This window comes from Columba livia, chromosome 6 (assembly GCF_036013475.1).
Source record: "Columba livia isolate bColLiv1 breed racing homer chromosome 6, bColLiv1.pat.W.v2, whole genome shotgun sequence".
NCBI classification, from domain to species: domain Eukaryota; kingdom Metazoa; phylum Chordata; class Aves; order Columbiformes; family Columbidae; genus Columba; species Columba livia.
The window spans coordinates 25959117-25977101 of record NC_088607.1 but is presented as its reverse complement, the minus strand read 5'-3'; the positions used below and the strand labels follow the sequence as shown (position 1 = coordinate 25977101).

General features: G+C 41.6%; 2 protein-coding genes across 4 annotated transcripts in view; both read right to left on the bottom strand.

Annotated features, from left to right (window-relative positions):
• Positions 1 to 458: 458 nt before the first annotated feature.
• Positions 459 to 5291, bottom strand: LRIT2 (leucine rich repeat, Ig-like and transmembrane domains 2). Of its 2 annotated transcripts, XM_021284275.2 has the most exons (3): positions 4766 to 5291; positions 3649 to 4430; positions 459 to 2570 (listed from the first exon to the last, which is right to left on the bottom strand). In XM_021284275.2, exons 1-3 carry the CDS (start codon positions 4873 to 4875, stop codon positions 1759 to 1761), a joined length of 1704 nt encoding a protein of 567 aa, XP_021139950.2. In that variant the 5' UTR covers positions 4876 to 5291; the 3' UTR covers positions 459 to 1758. The 2 variants fall into 2 exon arrangements, with proteins under 2 accessions (XP_021139950.2, XP_064923713.1); XM_065067641.1 differs by lacking the exon at positions 4766 to 5291 and having other exon boundaries at positions 3649 to 4727.
• Positions 5292 to 12713: 7422 nt separating this feature from the next.
• LRIT1 (leucine rich repeat, Ig-like and transmembrane domains 1) overlaps positions 12714 to 17985 on the bottom strand; it is a 57825-nt gene continuing 52553 nt past the window's right edge. For both annotated transcript variants that reach the window (XM_021284418.2, XM_065067638.1), the window contains one exon: positions 12714 to 16149. In XM_021284418.2, the coding sequence (XP_021140093.1) occupies positions 15167 to 16149 (983 nt within the window). In that variant the 3' untranslated portion in view covers positions 12714 to 15166. The remainder of the gene's footprint in view (positions 16150 to 17985) is intronic.

The window sequence follows — 17985 nt, the reverse complement described above, 5'->3', positions numbered from 1 at the left end:
TCACTGGGTATGTGATTTATTATGAACTTTCTACACATGAAGATGGGATGTTCTGTCTTTCTGTGGCTGTATTCTTACTGTAATTCAGCAGGTCTCTCTACAGTCTCACTTTTCTGGTGTTCCTCCATGTTGACTGGGGTGGGAGAAGGCCAGTTACAGGCACTGGTTTGCTTTTCACTCACCCTTGTACACAGCCCTGTGCTGGTCCTCAGCCAGCCTGAGCCTGTATGCTCCATCTCCCCGTGAGTTTCTCCAGAACTCAGATGTCTCCTCACTTGGTCAGCTGCTTCTGCTCCTTCCTCTTCACTCCAGAACCCTGCAGCCAAACTCCGGAGCTCCTTGGCATTCAGGTTTCTTTGCAATTTTTAACTGTACAGGAATTAGAAATGAAGCAGAAGATATCTGTGTATTCTGAAAATCCGCAAGGTTTATTACTTTGACACTAAAAGAGTGACAAGACTAGGAACCCCCTTGAAGTATAACACCAAGTCAGCATTGACAAAACAGGTCTCTGTTCAAAAGCTGTGCAGTTACAGCAGAAGGAGGTGCTGGGGGAGAAAACGTGGGGGCTGAGGAGACACGGCACAGAAAACACTCACGGGAAAAAAAAAAACAACACAAACAATAACAACAAAATACAACGAGAAAGCTGAACTGCCATATAGTGAAGCTCACATTAGGCTTTATCTCTGCTTGCAGCTGACGTTTCTACTCTAGTTTTTTTCTTTTTGAGGTGGACTATAACAACACATAGGAGAAAGGCTGCAGGTCTATCAGCTACGTGCTTTGGTTGTGCTGGAAAGTATGAGGCTAAAAAAATGAAAAAAAATAAGTCACATGTTGTCAGATACCTGAGGAACACAGCATGAGCTGCTTGGTGAGTAGGAGCTGTTTGCTTTTACATGCATTTTTTGGGCTTTTTGCCTCTAGAAAGGAGGCAAGCTTTGGATGCAAAGCAGCAGGACGGGCAGGTGGCCAGTCTGCATTTGGGGTAGGTGCCTGGCTTGCACCTTCAGCTCCCAAACCCTGGCTCCACCATCCCCTCTCCCCCAGCCACTTGTCCCTCCTGCCTGGTTCAGGCTGAGTGTCCCTGTACCTTCTGTGTCACCCTGCAGCCATTGCACCATCCTGGAAAAGAGGAGACAAGTGGAAGGGAAAACAGCAGTTGAATGTTTGCCTGCAAAAGACAAACTGTTCCTTTTTCAACAGCTCTTGTTCTTAACTTTTAAAATAGCATATTAACATAACATTTGTGTGGCAATAGGTGCTAGATGTGTTTGTGTGTGTGTGTGTGCATATCTGTGCGTTAGTCTTAGAGAAAGAGAGAAGGAGTGTGTTAGTGTGAAGCTAAAATGGTCCTCTAAGATATGGTTGGACACAAGTAAAAGATCCCTCCTCTCCTGCCCCTCCAAGCCCTCCTGCCCCTGCTGGGTGAGATAAAGACACACCTGTGTGTGTGAGCATGAGGAGACCTTTGGCCTTTTGCTACATGCCTTGTTATTGGTTTTGGTTTGGTGGGGTTTTTTGTTAATGCTTGTTTTCTTGTGTATTTGTGTGCGTTGCTCCATGGCAGTGCTGTGGGGGGATGCGGGAGCACCGCACAGCCTGGGGGCCCTCATTCCCAGGGCTCCCCAAGCCTGCTGCGAATCCTGGTTGTGCTTCCTGCTGTGCCTCAAGTCTTTGCAGCCAGAAGCCTTCCTTGCATGGTCCTTTAAAAAAACCAGCACGTACCAAGGCTCAAGGTCAGCTGCAGCCGGACTAGTAGAGGTCAGCGCTGTTCCTGTGGGGTGGTCGGGTCTTGCCGGGCTCCTCACGGGCCGGGGGCTGCCGGGTGCCACGGCCGCCCTCATGGCGGCAGAGCCCATCCTCGCTGCCGGCGGGCAGGCTGTCCAGCGTACTCTCCTTGCTGCCAGCAGCCTGCGCCTGGCCACCGCGGCGCCGGCGGGGACAGGCGCCAGAGCAGCGGGCCAGGCAGCCGGGGCGAGCCTCAGCCGTGCAGGCATACATGCCGGCAGGCACGGCCAGCACCATGGCGCAAACGATGACGATGATGTGGATGAGTTTCTCACGCTGCTCCAGCTGGCTGACGTCATTGCCCGTGACGAAGACAACACACTGGCCCTTGCGGGGCGCCTGGTTGCGCACAGCCACGCAGACCTCATACTTGGTGGCGGGCAGCAGGTTGGTCACCGAGTAGGTGTTGACGCCAGGGCCAATGTAGATGGTGTCCTTCTGGGCGGCATCGTAGCGGCCTACCAGGAGGGTGTACCAGGTCTCACCTGGATCTGCTGCTGCAGCTGCTGCTGCAAACCACTCCAAGGTGATGCCATAGACTGTCTGCTTGGCGATGCGCACTTCTACATGCGTGCCTGGCTCAGCAGGGGCGATGGGGGCCCAGCCCGGGGGGGTGGTGGGTGCCCACGAGGCTCCCACGTGGAGGGTGATTGCCACTGAGGTGTTGCCCAAGAAGTTGGCGGCCGTGCAGGTGTAGATGCCGGCGTCCCCTGGCCGTGCTGCCGGGATAAGCAGCTCTGAGCGGACGGTCTCCTCGCTGATGGGTTCGGTGGACACTGCGGGCAAAAAAATGTCAGGCTGATGAGGCTCAGGCCAAAAGAGGCATGTGGAGCCAGGAAGCATTGGGCTGGAAGTGAGATACAGCTTTAAGAACAGTACAGAACAGTACAGAAACACCTTGTCGCCCACCCAAACAAGGGTGTATGGCTGTGGTCAAGAAAAACCTGTGTGTACTTAATGCAGCATGTGCTTGTGGCAAGATGCACAAGTGCTGCTATAGTGCTGCATTTAAAGCAAATATCAGTCCAGGATTAAGGGCTAATGCTATCTTATTTAGCTGGCTGCCTTATTAGGAACACATAGAACCTGTGCAGTGCCCATGTGCATTACAAGCTTACCTGATGAAAATAGCAACTTGTCCTATTGAAGGCTCTTAGTAAAAATAAAAGTGAGGTCAGCTGAGTGTAGGAGCTGAGCTGGAGGGAGAGGAAGCAGAAGAAGCCTCATATTCAGAGACCCTCAAATAAGCAAAGTTTATGGACAATGACAACCATTGTTTTTGTTGTAGAACGTGAATGGACAGAAGCAAGAGGGCTGCAGGACTTTGTGGTTGTGTGCGTATTTCTTGAGAAAACATATGGGAATGGTATAGAAGTATACAAGTGTGTATGTGTGTGCATGCTCCTACAAACACACGTATGTACAAATATAATTATATAGAGAGTGTGTGCATATATATATGTAGTACATAATATTATAGTGTAAATATATATGAATTCATATACCTAGATAACTATATATGTATGACTGATGTGTTATTAATAGTTCTTACATCATGTGTCATAATAGAAGAGCTATTACTAAATAAAAATAATTGTGTAAAAATGAGGCTGTGCTCCTTTCATCTTTGACTGATATCCTGCATGATGCAGCTCTTCTCATGCTGGTCAGATGCGCTTAAACATGTAGGATGAGTAAGATTATTTGGATTATTCCACCACAATAACTGTGATGCTCTAAAAGGGCTGAGAGCTGGTGTGACTGTTGTGGCCTGAAGACCTATGTAAATAGACTATCAGAACATGAATTTTTAATAAAAATAAACTTAAAAAAATAAAAAGAGGCTTTACTTACCATTAAATGCCCTTAAAAGTTTGAGTGCGTAGGTCCACCAGACAGCTGGGGAAGGGCTGCCTTGCACGAAGCAGGTCAGGGTGATGTTCAGCCCCACTGGGACTGTCAGGTTGGTGTCGAGGGCTGAGGTCAGGGGCTTCATGCAGCTGTTGAGCTCCACTTCGTGAAAAAACTTCCCTGCCCTGAATTTTGGCCTTGAGCATGTTAAATAGGAATTCATCAAAATAATAGGTGGGCCAACCGACTTAATAAACTGGACAAATCCCCGCAGGCGACAGTCGCAAATCCAGGGGTTGTCATGAAGGGCCAGGACTGCATTGGAAATAGCTTCTATCTGCCCCTCCGCCCTCTGGCTTCTCTGGTAGACAGGCCAGCTGTAGAAGACATCCCTGGATATGACAGTAAGCTGATTTGAGGATAGATCTAAATAGGTCAGGTTGGGCAGATAGCGGAGTGCATGTTCTGGAAGGACATCCAGCCGGTTGTGCTTCAGATCCAGGATTTTCAGAGCTGGGGTGTCTTGAAATGCTGTCCATGGCACTGAACTTAATTTGTTCCCTTGCAAGCGTAGCTCCTTCAGAGCCGGCAGATATTCCAGGCTCTTGATGTGCATCACCGTGATATTGTTAAAATTGAGCCAGAGATACTCCAAGGCACTAACATTCTCAAAAGACCCGCGAGGCAATTCTGTTAGGTGAGAATTTTCTATTCTAATTTTCCGGATGTCCTGAGGGATATTTGCAGGGATCTGCCTCAGCAGTGCAGACATGCAGAGCAAACTCCTACGGAGGTAAAACAGAAAATTCTCCAGGTCGCACACCATGTTCACAGCTAAAAAAACAGTTCCATATATAGGTCTGCGAGCACTTGCATCGTTATAAGTTATTGTATACAGGGCATGCATAAGCCATAAATACATCCTTCCCTGGGTTTTACACCCATTTTCCCACAAAGAATACAATAAAGTCATAAAAACTGCTACGTATGCAACTACCTATCTCAGAGCAGTGAGAGAAAGCTCATTCTATGCTCATACTAGTGCTGTTGAAATATTAGAGGAGGCACACCATGCGAGCTGCTTTGCTGGTGCTACAACTAGGGTAACTAGTGTTCTTACCTTCCAAAGCTGTCTTGAGAACAAGAGCATCCTGTGACACAAGACGAAACAGAAGGGTTTATCTTGTGGAAGGCCAGAAGAAGAAGAAAAATACGACAAATAGTGTCCATATTCTCCTTTAAGAAAGCAATGACCAGGGTTTGCACCAAACATACCAAGAGCCTCCAAGAGGCAAATCCTATTAGCTGTAATCTTCCTTGACGCAGAAATAAATCCTGCAGGGGACCCGACTCTCAAGAAGAGATGTAGTATGGTTCATAGCTTGTGTCGAAGTGCTAAAAATCACCCCTGAGACTACTACTCCTGGCATTTATTCTTTAGCTGCAGGGATTCTGCCAGACATTTATTTGGTTGCTAATATGAAGATGGAACCAAACCCACCTCTGTTCCCAAGCCCTTGCAAATCATTAACTAGGCCTGTTTGTCATCTTCATCTCTCTTTTCTTCTCTTTTCTTCTCTTTTTCTTTTCTCTTCTTTTCTTTCTTTTCTTTTCTTTTCTTTTCTTTTCTTTTCTTTTCTTTTCTTTTCTTTTCTTTTCTTTTCTTTTCTTTTCTTTTCTTTTCTTTTCTTTTCTTTTCTTTTCTTTTTTTCTTTTCTCTTCTCCTCTCCTCTCCTCTCCTCTCCTCTCCTCTCCTCTCCTCTCCTCTTTTCTCTTCTCTTCCTCTCCTCTCCTTCTTCTCTTCACCACTTTTCTCCTCTTCTCTTTTCTCCTCTTTATCCATCTTTTCTCCACAGTTCCCTTTCTTTTCTCCTCTTTTCACCATTTTTTCTCCTCTTTTATCTTATTTCCTTTTCTCTTTTCTCTTTTTTCTTCCCTTTTCCCCTCCCCATCTATCATCATTTTCTCCTCTCTTCTTTTCTCCTGTCTTCATCTTTTCTCCTTTTTTCTTTTCTCCTCTACTTTTTCCCATTTGCTCCTTTCTCTATTCTCCTCTTTTATCTTCTGTTATTTTCTCCTCTTTTTTCTTCTCTTTTCTCCTTTCCTCTGTTGTTGTCTTCTCTTTTCTCCTCTTTATTCCTCTTTTATTTTTCTCCTAATTTCTCCTCCTTTCTCCTCTCCTCTCCTTTTTTCTCTTCTTTTGTCTTATTTTCTCTTTTTTCTTTTCTTTTTCATTTTCTTTTCTTCTTTTCTTTCTTTTCTTTATCTCTTTCCTTTTTTCCCCTCTTCTCTTTTCTCCTCCTTTTTTCTTCTTCTTCTTTTTCTTTTTTTAAGTGTTCTTTTTCAATCTCCTATATTTTAATGGCGTTTATCAAGGCATAAAAACACTAGTAAGGGCCAGATATTTTGTCAGTGCAATTTGTACTGCAGAATAGATCAAGCACCAATCCCTGGCCACAGGTTTTTGCAGGGTGCACTATTGCACATGAGAAACACAAGTCCTACTTCTCATACTTACTTGTTTTGTCACAGAAAAATATGGCAGTATTTTTTTTCCTCTGAAACAACTTCACCCCTCCCCCAGCCCCCCCATTATCTCCATTCTTACACAATGGTAATGAAAACAACGTAGCTACAGGCAGTTTTGATCTTCTCTAAGAAAACAATACCTTAGTTAATCTCTATTGTATCAACATAAATTTCAGTGCTATTTGCTGGCATCTCTGAAAGACATGTGCCATTGCCTGTCACCGTGAAAAAAAAGAAAAAAAAAACAGTCTACATAATTCTATGACACGGGATTTTGAGTAACTTCTTTTCTTTTAGTCGAAAGAACAGATTTTGGTTACACTTTCCAAGCAGCACTGCAGAATTCTGGGGCCATCTAGTGTATACGGGCTTCATTACAGCCTGCAGAAGGCAGCTTGCCACCGGAAAAGAGCCTAATCTCACTGCCAGGACGTGTGAAGCTGGGTCATAAATCAAGATTAGCCTGAACCTACTTAACCTCTAACCTATGAGACCAGGATAGAAAAATATTTATAGTGCGACGGCTTAGAGGTATACATGGCTCTCTGCATTTGTGCAATAGCACAGCTGCTATACACCTATGGAAGACATAAGGTTGATTCTGCAGCTTTTAAATCAACAGGTGCTTCACTGTTGTGGCAAATCAGCAAAATGAACTGGTGGGCAAACACCTGGGAGATGTTGCAGAATTTCCTGATTGCCTTTGCTTACACAGAAAGCACCTCTTTTGCAACCTTCATATCCCACAGGGAGTATGTGACTGCTAAGTCACAGCTCAACAAAAAAAGTCTTTCATCAAAAGTATTACACACGGAGTTAAAAACTACTAGTGGGTTCCCTCCACGTACATCTCTGGGCACAGTACAGGTGTATAATGCCCAGTGTCCTGGGATGCAGCAAGTAAAATGTCATGCAAGTATCTCTGTATTAATTATACAAAAGAAATGAAGAATAAAAGAGGAAAATAGAGGAGACAGAGGAGAAAATAAAAGAGAAAAATTAAGACAGGACAAGAGAAAATAAGATAAAATCGGGGAAAAGAGTAAAGGAGAAAAAAAAAAAAAAGAAAAAAGAAAGGAGAACAGAAGAGAAAAGAAGATACAAGAAAAGATGAGAGGAGACAAAGAAGGAGAAGAATAGTAGAAAAGAAGAGAGAAGGAATAAAAGAAGAGGGGAAAAGGAGAAAAGAGGAGAAGGGGGAAATAAAAGAGGATAAAAGAAAAGAATATATGAGAAAAAATAATATAAAAGAGGAGAAAAGAGAAAGAAAGCGGATACAAGAGGAGAAAAGAGTAGAGAAGAAAAAAAAAAGAGAGAAAAGGGAAAAGTGGAGAAATGAGGAGAAAAAATGAGAAAAGGCAAGAAAAGGTAAGAGGAGAAAAAATAAGAAAACAGGAGAAAAGGGGAGAGAAGATAAAATAAAAGAATATAAAAGAGGAAGAAAGGGGGAGAAAAGAGGAGAAAAGAAAAATTATTAAAAGGGAGAAAAGAGGTGAAGAGAGGAGAAATTAGGAGAAAAGTGAAGAAAAGAGGACAAAGGAGGAGAAGGATAAGGTAGGAAAGCGGGGGAAAGAAAAGAGGAATAATGAGAAGGAAAGATAAGAGCAGAGAAGAGGATAAGAGAACAGAGGAGGAAAGAGGAGAAAAGACATGAAAAGAATTTTTAAAAAGGGAAAAAGGAGGAAAAAAGAGAGTAGAAAATAAGATAAAAGAGCACAAAAGAAGATAAAACACATGAGAATAGAAAAGAGGATAAATGAGAAGAAGGGTGAAGAAAGGAAAAGAGGACAAAAGAAAAAAAGAGAATAGAGGAGAAAAGATGAAAAAATAGAAAAGGGGAGACAAGCAAGCAAGATAAAAGAGGTCAACGGGGAGAGGAGAGGAGAGGAGAGGAGAGGAGAGGAGAGGAGAGGAGAGGAGAGGAGAGGAGAGGAGAGGAGAGGAGAGGAGAGGAGAGGAGAGGAGAGGAGAGGAGAGGAGAGGAGAGGAGAGGAGAGGAGAGGAGAGGAGAGAATAAGATAAGGGAGGATAAAGTAAGAAAAAATAGATGAGGTGGGTGGCAGAACAATAAAAAAAAATGAGACAAGAGAAGAAAAGAGAAAAAAAAAAACAGGGAAAAGAAAAAATATGAGAAAATAGGTGAAATAAGTACAAGAAAGAGCAGAAAGGGGGAGATAAGAAATTAGAAGAGAAGGAAAGAGAAAAGGAGACAAAACAGAAGAAAAGACACAGGTGAAATGAGGAGAAGAAGAATTGAACAAGGAGAAAACAGAAGAAAAGAGGAGAAAAGGAAAGGAGAGAGGAGAGGAGAAAAAGAAAAGAATAGAGAACAGGAGAAAAGAAAGGAGAGGCAAATTGGAGAAAAGAGAAGAAATCAGGAAAAAAGTGGAGAAAAAAGAGATCAAAGGAAATAAGGAGAAAAGATGAAAAAATGTAACAGAGGAGAAAAGAGGCAAACAGAAGAGGAGAAAAGAGAAAAAAGAGGATAAAAGAATTTTAAAAAAAAAAGAATAAAAAAGAAATTAGTAAAACAAAATACTAGAAAAGGAGAAAAAGAGCAGGAAAAAAAAGAGAGGAGAAAATAAGACAAAAAAGCAGAAAAGGAGAGAGGAGAAAAGAAAATAGAAAAAATGGGGAGAAATTATGAGAAAATAGGGGAAAATATATAAGAGAGGAGGGAAAAAAGAGGAATAAAGAGGAGACAAGAGAAAGGAGGAAAGGAGAGAAAAGAAAAAATACGAGAAAAAAAAGAAAATAGGGGAAACAAAATAAGAAAAAAAGAAGTGAAAAAAAGAGGAAATAAGATAAAAGAGGGGAAAAGAGGAAGAAAGGGGAGAAAATATAAGAGGAGAAAAGATTAGTGAAGAGAAGGAAAGATTAAAGAGGAGGAAAGAAAATATGAGGGGGGGGAAAGAATATAAAAGAGGAGGAAAGATGATACTAAGGGAGAAAAGATAAAAGAAAAAAAGGAGAGAGAAGAGAAGACAGTAGGGAAGAGGAAGGGGAAGAGGAAGGGGAGGAGGAAGGGGAGGAGGAAGCGGAAGAGGAAGGGGAAGAGGAAGGGGATCCCCCCAAACGGTTTTAGCTGCAGACATTATATTTGTGTTTTGTACTGCAGAGGAATTTTTTTTTTTTCCTTTTTAATGCACCCCAGTTTATATCTGCCTGTAAATGTAACGGTCACTTTTGTGACAGCAGATGTCCACTCAGTTCAGCTGCTCTTTATTGTCATGTGGCATGGTGGCCAAAGCCAAAATGCAGAACAAGCTGTCTAAAACCCAGGCTGTCAAAATAAATCGCCATAGACTTTGCCTGCTAATCTATGGGAAATGGAGTATTAGAGACTGCGCTGATTGCCAAAGCAAATGCCGAAAGGATCCCACTGTGTGCTCCCAGCAATGCTGAGGGAGTCAAACTCCATCTCGAAAGGACAGGCACACACAGGTCTGTACGAAATCAAGGCCAGATGTATGCTTTACAGTCTCTCTGCCAGGGATATCAGTGTCAGAAATCCCTGCTGGGGATTTCTTTTTAATTTTGATTAATAGGAAAGTAAAATGGGGGACAATTCCATTGCTCTGTTTTGGGCAACAATTTGCATCTTCTGTTCATGGATTTTAAATCTGGTGAGGTGCCCACTAAGCCACAGTACTATAGTGCTGACCATTGATTACATACACCCTGAAAATTTTCAGACATTCTCAGAACACTTCCAACATTGAGGGTCATTGATGTCAGCTTATTCAGGAGCTTTTTAACCTTTAAATATTATTTTACCATTGGAATACTTTCAAAATCATTCTTCAATGTCCATTTTTAAAAATATCTTGCAAAATGTGTTACTGTCCTTCTTGACACTTTTGCATTTTTTTCAAAAACGTATATATATGTCATACATTTTTAAAATACTATTAAGACCTTTTAGTCTATTATTGCTGGGCACACAGAAATAAATGTGAAAGTGACCATGCACAACAAAATTATAGCCTTTCAACATGCTTAAATCACACTGGGGAAATAAGATGTTTGTCAGCCTGAACATTATTTTGCATTTGTGGAATTTTTATACATACACATCATTAAAAATATTTGAAGAAACTTTATAATTCAGAGCCAATATTAGCCGCTGTCTGGATCTACTCAGCAGATAATCTGGACACTTTTTAAGATGTTTGGAAAAACATCTTTCAAAGCCTCAACATGTTTTTTTACATTTCTTCTTGCAAATCAATGACTCTCAGTACTCCTTTTTATTAGGTTGGTGCAAAAGGAATTGCAGTTTTTGCATTGTTGAAATTTGCTGTTTTATATTAGAATACCTTCTTAAATCAATGTGGTTATGTTATACATCATTTGAATGTGCTTTTCTCGCTTTATGTTTGCTACTGAATATTACTTGCAGTTTATTTTATATTTATTTTAGACTACAGAAATTATGTTAGAGAAAGAGCAAATTCAAGCAATTTTCTTATTTGAGTTCAAAATGGGTCATAAAGCAGTGGATACAACTCACAACATCAACAACACTTTTGGTCCAGAAACTGCTAATGAATGTACAGTGCAGTAGTGGTTCAAGAAGATTTGCAAAGGAGATGAGAGCCTTGAAGAGGAGGAGCATATTGGTGGCCATCGAAAGTTGACAAAGACCAATTGAGAGCAATCACTGAAGCTGATCCTCTGACAACTCCACAAAAAGTTGCTGAAGAACTCACTGTCAACCATTCTACAGTCGTTCAGCATTTGAAGCAAATTGGAAAGGTGCAAAAACTCGGTAAGTGGGTGCCTCATGAGCTGACCAAAAATCAACAAACTCATTTTTTTGAAGTGTCCTCTTCTTCTACTCAACAACAGCAAACCATTTTTTGATCTGATTGTGAGGTGCGATGACAAGCAGATAGTATATGACAACCAGTGATGACCAGCTCAGCGGCTGGACTGAGAAGAACCTCCAAAGCACTTCCCAGTGTCAAAATTGAACCAAAAAAAAAGGTGACGGTCACTGTTTGGTGATCTGCTGTTGGTTTGATCCATTCCAGTTTTCCGAATCTCAATGAAACTATTCCATCTGAGAAGTCTGCTCAGGAAATCGATTAGATGCATCGAAAACCACAATGCCTGCAGCCGGCATTAGTCAATATAAAGCGCCCAATTTTTCTCAAAAACAACACCCGACTGCACATTGCACAACCCCATGCTTCAAAAGTTGAACAAATTGGGCTATGAAGTTTTGCTTCATCTGCCATATTACCCAACCTCTCACCAACTGACTGTCACTTATTCAAGCATCTTGACAACTTTTTGCAGGGAAAATGTTTCCACAACCAGCAGGATGCAGAAAATGCTTTGCAAGGAATAAAAAAACTTACTTCTCATTACTAAAGGTGTGTGATTTAAAATTCACCGTCCAAAACTGCAATTACTTTTGCACCAACCTAGTAATAACTTTGGGCATATTATTTCATTTATATTCTGTACAGTTTCCTCATTTTGATAGGTGTTTTTCTCCAGATGCTTTTAAGAAAAAGAAATAAAAATTTTTCAGTACAGTTCAGAGCTATTTTGATTCATTTTCAAAATACAATTACCTTATTTTTTAAAGCTTATCCTTAATTTTTCAATTTTACACTACTCTGATTTTCAAAATAAGTATAAAAAGACTGTGTGGAAGGAGAAGCTTATCTTTGTTACATATCCCATGAAATGCCCATCAAGGAGTGGCCCACACTGCTCTCTAAAGCGCTCAGCTCAGGCAGCCGGTGCAAATCTGCGTAAAGGAGGTGGACTGTTACTTTATTTGTAATTATTACTAAAGTGGTCCATCATTCATCTGAGAAGCTTAATAGTAAAAGTAGGGAACATTGTATTCCAAGAGATTCCAAAACATATTACTTACAGTGCCAAAATATTAGAAATAGATCCCAAAAAGCAACAAATTGTTCAAAATCTGTCACAAAGAGATTATTAACAGAGGAAAAGTCTTCCAAGTAAAAAGAAAAACAAGCAGTACAAAGTGTCAAAAAAATGCTACCAATGCAGTAATTCTAAAAGATATTCAGATGTTTGTTTCAGTTCTTATAGCACATGTCTGTCTGAGGACTGTCTTCAACCGAGTAAGAAGTTTTTTCCAGGGATGAATACTCTCCTTGTCTGAACTCTGAGCCAGCTCCGTTCACATGTCTTGTGACCAAGGAGGGAAGCTTGCCTGAGCTAACCCTGCTGAAACAAGGTGCCTAACATCCCTGCAGTTAAAGCAACAACAACAAAGTCCAGTGAGGTACTGTCTTTACATGCCTCATGCCACTGCAAATCTGACCCAGAGCCTTGAAGTCACGTTCAGCAGAAAATCTATTTACTTAATGGTCTGAAATTTCACCTGCAGTTTAGCAAGTATAGCTTATACAAGTTTCTATCTATTTTCTATCTATTGCCTGTCTCATGTGAAACATCAGTGCAGTAGAGAGGCTTGTTTTGGAGCCACAGCAGCTGAGATGTCAAACTATCAGGCAGTGAGAATAGTCCAAGGAAATACAAAAACCATGTTTGTTCTACTTGGGATTGCTATTTATTCAAAGTGCAAAAAATATCCAAGAGAGTCTGTAAAACTTAAGACATCCACAGTGTATGTCCCAGGATGACCTCTCCATCCTCCCCTCTTCGCAAGCAAAGAGCCACAGTGTTGGCCAAGCCTTTGCCTTTTGCACTGCCAACTCACATACCCCGCGTTGCAGCACGCACCCAGAGAGTGGCTGAGAGCTGCTCCTCGCCAGGGCTGGATGCAGCAAATTAACCCAGCCCATGACTCCAGGCAACCAGAAGGTAAATATCTCTCATTCCCAGCTCCTGCAAACATGATTTACAGGAAACGCCTTGGGCAGTACTTCCACTCCGCTCACTGTAGGAGGGCTTTAGGACAGCCTTGGTTCTTCAGGGCCAGCTTATTCATCCAGGAGGGTTTCTGCACAGCCCAGTGATACTGCTGCAGATGCGGGCAGGAATCAGGCTCAATAATACAGCAACCATTGCAACTCATCCCAAAAACTGCTACCGGAACAATGTTTTTGTTCTACCTTGGAGGGACACTCTAAAAATCACCCTGGGAAATGCAACTGTATAAATAAATAACAGATCTATTGCATACCACATATTTCTTCAATTAATTTGTTGTATCAAAATATATAATTCTGCAAAACATTATTTGTAAACCTAAGAATCTATGCAGTTCAGTGACAGAATCAGCATGCATTATTTTATACAGGGACTGACAAATTCTCCCAACACAAGAAAAATTATGTATCATTAATGTAAGGAATACAAGGAGTCCTATTAGAAAGTATTGTAATGTATCCTCTATTACTAGTATTTATGTTGAGATCAAATGACTTGGTTTTTTGATCAGGACAAGCAATCTGACATAACTGAAACCCTTCTGTACAAGAAGGACTTGAAAAATCCATACAGAGCTCCATTCCAACCAATGAATTTTGTTAACACACACTGTATATACACATCCAGAACATGAGTGGAGATCCTTTCAATAAATTTACAAATACACGTTTCAAGAAAATTCAGAAAGCTTTATCAGTTATCTTTTCAACTTGGCCAGATTCCTCCCATTCAACTTTTGGCATAACATATATAATTTTCTATATGAAGAATAATTATTACACAGAGAAAAACTTTATATACAGTATTAGTACATGAGGAACTAGAGTGGAAAATTATACAGCTGGGAAGTGCTTTGTGATAAGCACCCAGATCCAAACTCCAGTGGAGCTGCAAGGCTTAAATAACTTATTAGCTCACCCTGCCTATGAAAGTACATTTAGAAGAATAGTAGACAGGTTTTTTCAGGGTTCTTGAACTTGTAAAATGTTTGAAACAACAAAGTCCGCACTGGGCCTCTGCCACCACTGCTGCCATGGTAGAAGTATGGCTAATGTATGGCTAGCCAGCAATCTACCACTGCATCCCATACCCCTGCTCAGCATGATGCAAGGCATTTTCATGACCAAATCACAACTGTCTGGCTGGTGACAGACAGAGGTGAAGACCTCTGGTCTTCACCATCAGTTTTGTCAGTACAGCTGGCATCAATGCCAGGGCTGGTCTGGAAAATTTTCACAGAACTGTTTTTCAGTATGAGTACAAAGCATTACAGAGCCACACACAATTTACAGAGTCGGCTATCCTGTGATTTTAACTAGCACAGCTGCTATAAAACACACTGTACAAATTACAGTACAACTAGAAAATGCCAGCTAGGCCTGATCCTACAAGACCTGTGCAGTACTGTTGTCCAATAAAATCTTAAGAATAGTGTTTAGGGCCAAAATGCAATAAAAAAATGCTCTTTATTATGTATTCTTAGGAGTGGATTGGGTTTTGTGTCTTGATTTCTATCTCCTTTGTGCATTTATCTAAATTCAGAGCATAGAGCTGTTATTATGTTTGACATACTAGAAAGGGTTGCTGTACATCTGTGTTTAGTGATCTATTAAGCATCAAGCTGCATGTTTCATGCAAACATGGGGGATGTAAAAAGTGGTGAGACTCTCAGTCTTCACCTTCATAGATATTTATACTCAAATTACTAAACACTCCCCTGTTTGTCAACCAGAAGAACATCAACAGAGCTGAGAATAAAATACTTAGCATATTGCAGAAGGTACTAAACAACACCAAGTAAAGCGCACTCAGAAATGTTGCTTAACGTCCTCACACTCAGTGTGCACGCTTCATTTTACAAAAATAGAAGTGGTCCAGGAGAACGAGGCCATTATCACAGCTTTTGACTGGGTACAAAACAGCAAACCCAAAGTGGGAAGAGCAACTTGTTTCTGTGAAGCTTGGGCACCATCTGCCCTCTTGCAGCCTCCTCCAGAACATGTCACAGACAGAAGCTTTGACAGGGTGGCCTGCAGTGCTGAAGCAGGGAGTCATATATACAGCCACGTGCTTCCTCCTAGTGAGTTAACAATCAGCCTAGTTGCTATCAGCAAAAGTATTCATTAGGTTGCCCCTCTATCTTTGGTATTGCTTCTGAGTCCACACTGGATCGGGCAGACAGCAGCCTGTTTGACTCATCAGGGGTATGTCTACTCAAGTATTCTCCTTCCACACCTTTTGTCTTGGCCCCAGGAGACAGGCTTTCAAAGGTGACATAGGACTCCTGAATTTCCTTGGGTTTCCGCACAAAGCATTTTTTGCAGCGTCTTTTCAATGCTCCACAGCAGACCACCAGTGTCAGAGGAACAGCAATGACACATGCCACACTGATGACAACCACATTGATGAGCTTCTGGGTCCCTCCCGCACTGGCAACTTCATCTGTGGAAAATATGATGCATTGTTCCTTCCTGGGGATCAGCCCTTTCACACAGACACACATGATATATTTGGTCTTTGGCAGCAGCCCATAAATAGTGACCTTGGTCTTCCCTGGCTCTACATTGATTCGTCGCATGTCTCTCTCTCCAAAGATGGCGTAGAGGACACTGAACACTGTTGTGTTCTTTGCCAGAGGTGCCTTCCAGGCCAGGGTGATACTCTGGTCAGTGTCTCCTATCACCCTGACAGACCTCACTATTCGCTCCGGCTCCTCCTGACCTGTAGGTGGGCTCACCAGCAGGTTTCTGCGGTTGCTATCTTGTGCCATGTCTGGGAGGAGGCCCTCTCCGGTACCCACTCCAGCCCCCAGGGTAGGCACAGTGGAGGTGGTGATAACGTATCTCGCCACCAGTTTGTCATTGTAGGCAGCTGCCTCCATCCCGCTCGCCTTCCCGCTCCATGTGCTTTTGGCATTAGAGTTGGGGTCATCCGTGCTTTCTGAGTCTGTGATGATGAGAGAGATGAATGCCTCTGTTGCCCCCAGAAAATTCTTTGCTTTACAGATGTACTCTCCAGAGTCGAGATAAGAGACTACAGGCAGGCCCAGAATAGACCAGCTCATCCCATCACTTGAAATCTCTTGGTGAACTGCAAGGAAGTAAAAACGTAAAATATATAGGCAATAATCAATAGAATTAATAACATGTTTGTAAAATGTTAAGATTAAATCAACCAAATGTCTGCTTGATACAGTAGAATTGTAATTATTTTTGCCACCAAGAACATTACCAAATCAAAGTAAATCCAAAAAAAAGGGACATGAACACTAAAATTAGGTTATGTTGGGATTTACACTGCTTCAGACCAAATATATGTGAAGCACTGATGCTATTTTCTCCCAACTGATGTACAGTTTGAAAACAGGACAGGAAAGATTCTTCCATTAAAAAAGGAAAAAAAAAGCTTAAAAGCTCTTATGTAGGTATAATACTTAAAAGAGTGGAAGGAGTGAGTGGTAACACAACCTAGTTGAACATTAGATGCACTTCTCTCACTCACAGAAACTACAAACAGCGGGAGGTCTTCTAAAAATTTTATATGGGCTAGTTTAGAGGGTATGGAGAAAAAACAGCTGAAAAATAATATCCCTTTTACTCCTAAATTAATGCAGTTTTTATATTAGGTCAAACACACAAAAGTCTGATCATTTATCACTGAATGATATGTACACAGCTGAGTGCTGATTTTCTCTCTTGGTCTACAAGGAGTCTAAAATTAGCTTTATTTGCCTTTTTCTATTCGTGCAGGAAAAAAAAAAGGAGCTGGGATCATGCAGGAGGGTAAAATACCTTCTTCGTCACTTAACCAGCCTCCTTGGGATGAGCACATACTATCTTTCCCATTGAAAGGTAAACCAGGGAGATGTCTGAAAGGCAAAGGTAAGACAGGATACAAACTTCTCCCAAGCCCTCATGGGGTCAGCATCCAGCCTTGGCAACCAGGGCATGTTCCAATGGTAGTGTAATACAATGCCAGAAGTTGTTACTTTTTCAGTTTAAGTATTTACTGAATGGGTATATTAAAAAACATAAAGCTACCAATCATCCTACAGTACTTCCCCATACATACAGACTGTGGGCTGTTGCTCACTCCTTTCTATTCAGAACATCAACATTTCAGACATATTATAACATTGGCACAGAAGCTGCCATTGCTGAGAAATAATGTATATTTTCAGCCAACTTTTTATTGAAAGGTGTTAAAATTTGATTTAATGGGGCACAAAACACATCATTCTCAGCTGTAGCTCAAAGCAAACTCAACAACATATGCTTTCAGGAAAGCATCCTGTTTGGTTTTTGTTGCTTTTCTTTTTTTTGGGGGGGGGGGGGGCTCTCTTTCAAATGTAGGAATGTCCACAGCGCAACGGATAGACATTATAATTATGAATAGCAGCTCTGCTACATCCTGCACATCGTGCACAACACAGCAATGACTTGTGAAGATCCCAAAAATTATATTTATTACAAGTGGTTCTACTACTGTGTAAGAAAAATGCTCTCTCCCCTATTTCTGTGCACCAAGGAGCCCAGTAACACTTTGAAGATCAGACCCCATCATTAGCGAGTTTAGACACTCTGTGACAGTTAGAGCCAGGCCTAGGAGATGGAAGCATTCAGGGGAGGTTGGAGGGATGAAGGTTCAGATCTTGATCTAAAACCTCTTGGGCAAAAAGCTAAGGATGACTGCCTTGAGTACAGCAAAGGTTTCTTCCTTAAATTCCCCACACATTAAAGGACCAACATTGCAATTTTAAGTCCAGATATTCCTGCAAATTGAAATGAAAACATGATGGTTTATCACAAAGTTAGTGGTTGGTTGAAGGTTTCCCCTACAAGAGGGGCGAGCACAGAAAAGGGACACAGTCAGTGTTTCTCCCATGGAGCATTTTCCCAAGAAACCTTGTCAGTCCATCGGATATGA

Coding starts and splice junctions, on each gene's coding strand:
- LRIT2 (XM_065067641.1), bottom strand. CDS start 4,618: ATGACTTTATTGTATTCTTTGTGGGAAAATGGGTGTAAAACCCAGGGA. Junction 2,571..3,648: donor ACTTTTAAGGGCATTTAATG/GTAAGTAAAGCC, acceptor TTTTGCCCGCAG/TGTCCACCGAACCCATCAGC.